This window comes from Agelaius tricolor, unplaced genomic scaffold, assembly GCF_023055355.1.
Source record: "Agelaius tricolor isolate 1412-34295 unplaced genomic scaffold, bAgeTri1.0.p SCAF_3, whole genome shotgun sequence".
NCBI lineage: Eukaryota > Metazoa > Chordata > Aves > Passeriformes > Icteridae > Agelaius > Agelaius tricolor.
Genome location: NW_027269263.1, coordinates 12396067 through 12402066, shown reverse-complemented (window position 1 = coordinate 12402066; position 6000 = coordinate 12396067). Strand labels below are relative to the sequence as shown.

At 52.2% G+C, this 6000-nt stretch overlaps 1 protein-coding gene across 1 annotated transcript in view; it reads right to left on the bottom strand.

Moving 5' to 3' along the window:
- DENND2A (DENN domain containing 2A) overlaps positions 1 to 6000 on the bottom strand; it is a 57792-nt gene continuing 51792 nt past the window's right edge. Inside the window, exons 16-20 of the mRNA XM_071422483.1 lie at positions 5331 to 5372; positions 3838 to 3955; positions 2404 to 2643; positions 1495 to 1581; positions 1 to 698 (exon numbers count right to left, since the gene is read on the bottom strand). Of these exons, the coding sequence (XP_071278584.1) occupies positions 667 to 698; positions 1495 to 1581; positions 2404 to 2643; positions 3838 to 3955; positions 5331 to 5372 (519 nt within the window). The 3' untranslated portion in view covers positions 1 to 666. The remainder of the gene's footprint in view (positions 699 to 1494; positions 1582 to 2403; positions 2644 to 3837; positions 3956 to 5330; positions 5373 to 6000) is intronic.

Genomic DNA, 6000 nt, shown 5'->3' with positions numbered 1-6000 from the left:
TGCCTTTTACACAACTGGCTTTTAATTACACTGCATGAGGAAAGGCCTCTCCTCGTGCCAAGACTCCCTGGTACAGCCACCCAGGGAGCTGGCTGGCCCATCAAGTCCTCAGTAGGTTTAGTGGTTCCCCCTCACCCTTTTCCCTTGCTTGGAAGCTCCTCCTGGTCAGTCCACATCATCCCTGCAGCCCTCAGTGTCCTTGCTTTGCAGAGACCTACTTTCAGACATCTCTGTCCTTCCCCTCCACGCCGTCTTTGCCTGCTCAGTCCCATGGGAATCCCCCTTCGGCCTCCTGCAGCACCAGGCAGAGAGGAGGCAGGGCAAGAGTCATCGGTTAATAACTGTTCTAACCTCAATATAAATAGAAAAATACAACCAAATAAAGAATTGACTAGCTAAGAGATCCAATCCACGGGGATGCCTGCAACGTGCTAGTGCAGAGTTCAGAGAGAGTGCTTGGTCCAGTGCTTGCTACTGTAGACATCCAGAAGCCTGTCCTGGCAGCTGCAGCCATCCCAGCTCCCTGCAGCACCATGGCTCTGTGCAGCTGTGCCCAAGGCTGCTGGCTCCTGGGAGCAGGCTCAATGGGAATGGTTGATGAGTCTGATTTATTGCTGCTAAGTGGTAAAGCCATTCTCTTCTGTGGAATGAGGATGTGCTTCGCTCTTACTTTTTGTGGAGGAATTTCATTTTGCTGCCTGAAGAGACAGAGAAAAGAAAATGGTCTCCCCACAGCAACAGGCAAAACAATTGTCACTTCCCACCACCTCTGTCCTGTGCAGTGCACTGGCCCTGCTGCCATCCCTGGCTCCTTGTCCACAGCCAGCTGCTCTGCAAAGCAGGAAGCAGGGGCCTGCAGAGCTCTGCCCATTCCTGGGAGCAGTGCTGCAGGCTGAGACCTTGCAAGCTCCCAGGCACACCCTCCAGAGCCCATTTGTCCAGGGCACACCAGCCCCTCAGGCACTGCTGCTCTTAAACGGCCAAGATCAGACAGGACCAGGGATGTGATCTTAACACCTGATCAAACTCAGCCACAGTGTCTAATGACTTATCAAAGACTTCTCAGTCTCAAGCTCCTGGCTAGCTCCCCTTACAGTGGAAAATAAATGGAATCTTAGAATACCCCATGGCAGTTCCCATTGCTGATCCCTAAGGACAAACCTGAAGGCAATGAACTCTGTCAATCTCCCCATCAGGACCTGCATCCACCATCCCCAATTTCCTGGCTGCTCCATTGCCTCCTCAGACCCACCTGTCTCCTTTAGAAGACAAGGATACAGCTCATGGCCCAACCTTTGGTTCTCCACCAGCCTCCAGACAGTGACTGACCAGGGCCAGAGCCAACAGCGTGCCAGCACAGGGATACATGGCCAGGCACTGGATGCCACACATAGTCACCAGCCCTGTCACCCTTGGGCAGCTTCTGTGCTGCCCAAACTGAAGGCAACAAGAAGCCCAGCCCTTGGGAAGCCAAAGGTTTTGCTGGTTCCTTACCTAAGCCTTTGAGGAACCTATTGACTCCACTCTGCTCCCCACTGGGAAGTGTTTCCAGGTACTCCTGAGCCCGTACCTCAAACAGACCTGCAGAAAGACAGAAATCAACAGCTTTTATTTTGTGTCTCTATAAATCCAAGTAGGAATGCCCACCTGAAAATGTACTGTCTCAGCTTACCCACACATTATTGCACAGGGGAGAGAACAACTCACCCCACCTCCTCCATCAGCTGAGGCCAGATTTGGCACAGCTTTGGTCTGGCCCCTCCCTCCCCACTGCAAGGCTGACTGAGCTGCTGTAGCTCACTCAGGGTACAGAATGTACCTCTCTTCATTCTGCTGTGAACACAGCTAAGCCCAGGGAGTGACATCATCTAGGGAATCATCATGCAGAATTTACCTCTTTTACTCAGCCACCTATTCAAGCATTCCCTGCTTATTAATGCTCATCAGGAAGCTGCTAAGCCAGCACCAGTAGCAGCAGGGATAAGAAATTTCAGCTGCCCGTAGAGCCCTTGGGACTGTGGGATAACAGGAGTGAAACTGCAGTAGCAGCTCTGGGAAGGAGATGAGCATCCAAGCTTTCTACTAGACAAAAGAATCATGACCAATCCAGCTCATTTTTCCTCCAGACACAGGAAGAAGGCATGAGGGACTGCGAGAATAAATGTCACTCCAGCAGCGGAACTCAACGTGGAATGGAAGGGGCACACGTGGAGGATACTGCAAGGGTGAAAGATGCCTGCAATCCCAACCCCACCCAGAAACCAGCAGATTCCCTTCTGGTGCTCCTGTACAGACACTGCAGCCTCCAGGCACGGAACTGGGGATGCAGGTGGTGGCTGGGGAGCCTGTCCTTGCTCTCGTAGGAGCAGCAGCAGCTTCCAGAGCCCAGCTGGAGCCCCTCACCTCTGACCCCCTGCTTCCGCAGCTCCCGCTCCTGAATGAAGCCCCCAAACATCTGTGTCTCCATGAAGACCTCCAGGAAGCGCCGGAGGCTCTTGGAAGAGACGGATTTGCGGAAGGCCTCGCGCTGCAGGGCCCGCTCCTCGCGCTCCGTGGGCGTCAGGAACAGGGAGTAGTGGCCCACAATCTCCACAAAGAAACGGACAAAGGCCTCAGACACCACCTCGTTCAAAGGGCTGGTTTCTAAGGAAAAAATAAAGAGGCAGTGCTCAGGACAGTGCTGTAAGAATGTGCTAGAAAAATCACTGGGTAAAAATTCCCTGTATTTTCCCTGTATTTTTTCAGATCCAGCCTGAGAAGAAAAAGCTGTTCAAGAGAGAGAGCATCCTAGGAAGTGCTTGTCATGGAAGTAGACCAAATTGTTACTACTTTGAAAGACACCAAGCTTTATTTTGGTGCTCACTTTACTCTGGTGGGATGGGGGAGAGAATCAGAAAAGTAAAAGTGAGAAAACTTACGAGCTAAGATAAAGAGAGTTTAATGGATGAATATAAAACTGCATGCAAGCAAAGCAAAATAATTGTTTTATTCAGCAGCTCCCATGGGCAGACAGGTGTTCAGCCCTGCCAAGGAAAGCAGGGCTCCAGCACACACAACTTGGGAAGACAGAATACTCTATTTCCAAATGTCTCCCCACTTCCTTCTTCTTCCTGCAGCTTTATATGCTGAGCATGACTCCATAAGCATGACTCCATGTGGAATCCATTGTTTTTTTGGGGTCAGCTGGCTCTGTCCCCTCCCCACTCCTTGTGCACCCTTAGCCCACTCACTGGTAGGGTGGGATGAGAGGCAGAAAGGTGTTGGCTCAGTATGAGCTCTGCTCAGCAACAGCTAAAACATCCCTGCATTATCAACACCATTTCTAGCTCAAATCCAAAACACAGCCCCATACCAGCTATGGAGAAAATGAACTCTGTCCTAGCCAAAACCAGCACATTCTCCAGGCTCCTCTGTACCAAGGAGATGCCCGTACTGTCCCCCAAGAGAGCTGTCCCAGCCCAGTCACCACAAGCCACGTGGTCATGGCCGAGTCTGCAGCTCTGCAGGTGACTGTCCCCTGGAGGAGCCTGCATCACTCATGGCCAGCCCCAGAGTGGGATGAAAGCCTATGAAACCCCTCTGAAAAGGAGTACAGGTGCTCACTGGAATTGTAAGGGAAGCGTGGCCAGAGCTGGGAAGAAATAAATGCTGTTGCCCTTCACACAGAGAACTGTCCCTGTGCGCTGGAATACTTCATATAGCTTAACCAAAATCCTGATCTACCTCCAACACCTGTGGTGTTAAATTCAGTACAAGCCTAGTTCTCCTGTAAGAAGTGACAGATAGGAAAGGGGCAGGAAAAGACACAATTTTCAGCTGAAAGGCACTGTGCTTTACCTTGCTTGCCATTGACAGGGCCCTCCTCCTTGTCACTCGCCAGCTCATTCCTCTGCTCCAAAATGTGCTCTAGGGCGGCCTGCAGCTTGCGGGGCAGGATGGAGTCCTCATCTTCCATCTGTAAGACAGAGCTACCTCCTCAGGGACTGGGGCTGCGACAAAAACATCTCCTACCCTGTCCCCAGCACAGCAGGGGGAGCACTAGAAATGAACTGTGACGAGAGGCATAACTGCAATGCATTTGGCACATTCCCAGCACCACCCAGCGCAGTACTATCAAGAAGCACAAGAGGAAGGAGAAAGGGGGTGTCTTTTCCTAAATATTCCCCTATTCTGGAGGAATTTTACATGTCTGACCCTGGAGGCTACTGGGCAGGGCTCACCCCTGGCCTCACCATCTGCCCACGAGCACTGGCCCCGCCACAAAGAGGAGGTGTGTGAACAATACTGGCACGTGGCCAGGTGAGCAGAGCCTCTGCTCAGGCACCAAACCTCTTACACAGGCATAAGGAATTCCCAGGGAGCATGGGAGCCAAGGATCTGCCAGTGACTGTGCAGAGCTCCTACCAGCCCTGGCTGAGTCAGCTGATTCAGCTGAAGCCTTCAGAAGAGAGGTGCAAGGTAAAGCATTACCCCAGAGCTGAGGCAGCTGGCAGGCGAGGACTGTGGGAGGGCTTGGCCTTCTCCCACATGCTGCTCCCTGCAGCAGGAGCACTCATCCCCTCTGAGTCAGGAGGAGCAGCAGGAGGAGCACTCATCCCCTCTGAGTCACGGGGCTGAGCCCCGGCACAGACCCACGCTGCCAGCGCTGCTCAGCGATCTGCCAAAAAGCTCTGGGAAAAAAGAGCCTCCTGGGCCAGGAGTATGTTTGCTCATTTATCCTCTTCCCTTCCTCCTCCCCTTCCCATTCCTCCTTCCACAACAAAGGGAAGTGAAAATCAGCAGGCAATATTGCCTGCAGAGGAACACACAGGCTCCCATGTACCACCTTCCTGCCTCTGACCCATCCAGTGCAAGGACTGGATTGAGGAACCACAAGCTCCTGAGGCAGTAAGGATTTCAAAAAACCATCAAGGCTCCCCTCCCACTCAGAGCAGAGTATGTGATGGGAGATGAACTGCCAGACACAGGCTGCAAGAACCCACACTGCCTCCCAGCAGACAGCGCTGAGCCAAAGCTTTCCAGCTCTGTCCTCTGCCTTACAGGATGACACTTGAGGACCTATAGTGCCCAAGTGCCGTCATTTTCCCCTCTTAAAAAAAAAAAAAGAGAAAGAGGTAATTCCCAATGATTTAGTCCTCAACAGCTGTGGTTTAGGATGCTGATGTTACATATATACACAGCAACCCCTACAACACTGCCCACCACAAGCCCTGCCTCAGTTTTTGAGTGGGGAGAAAGTGATCCATCCAGCCAGGCAGGTCAGCAAACACAGATGGAGGTAAGTTATGGAGGAAAAAGGGGAGAAAAGGATGTGAATTAGCTCTGCTCACCTGTCTCAGAAACCGATTATTTACAAGGTCAACGACGAGGACCTAAGAATGAAAGAGCAAGAATCAAAAGGGGAAGTAATTATTTCCACCATCAGAGTTTATCTTAATCTGTAACTGCTCTGGAGGAAACACTTCCCTGCTCCTTGTACCCTCCCCTGCAGCTGGAGGAGGCACCCAGCATGACTCAGGAGCACAGCCCATGTTCTGGCTTTCTAGGGATGCCACTGCAAACCACAGCCCAGCCTGGACAGCAGGAGCTGTGCTCCAGGCCTGGCCCTCTGCTCCTTTACCACCCAGCAGGGTCAGAGCTTCATCCTTTCTCCCCATGTGCTGCACTGCTGGGGGAGGCAGAAATCAGATTCAGCCTTGCTGTGCTTACCCTTGTGCCTCAGGAATCCAACTCTTAATTATTTATTGCTATTGTGAGGCTCCTGTGTTAACCAGAGGGGCAGCTGTCCTGGCCAGGCTGTAGCAATCACACTGAAGACTGACAGAATTTGCATGCAGCCTCTGGACAGCACCATGCAGAAACCAGTATGAACTGTAATAAAACCATCTCCTACCCACAGCAGCCCCACAGTGGGAGATTCCAGCCCCCTGCCTTCCCAAGCTGTGGCCAAGGCAGAGCACAGACCTTTGTCTGCCTGGGGGGACACCCAGCTCTGCCCTT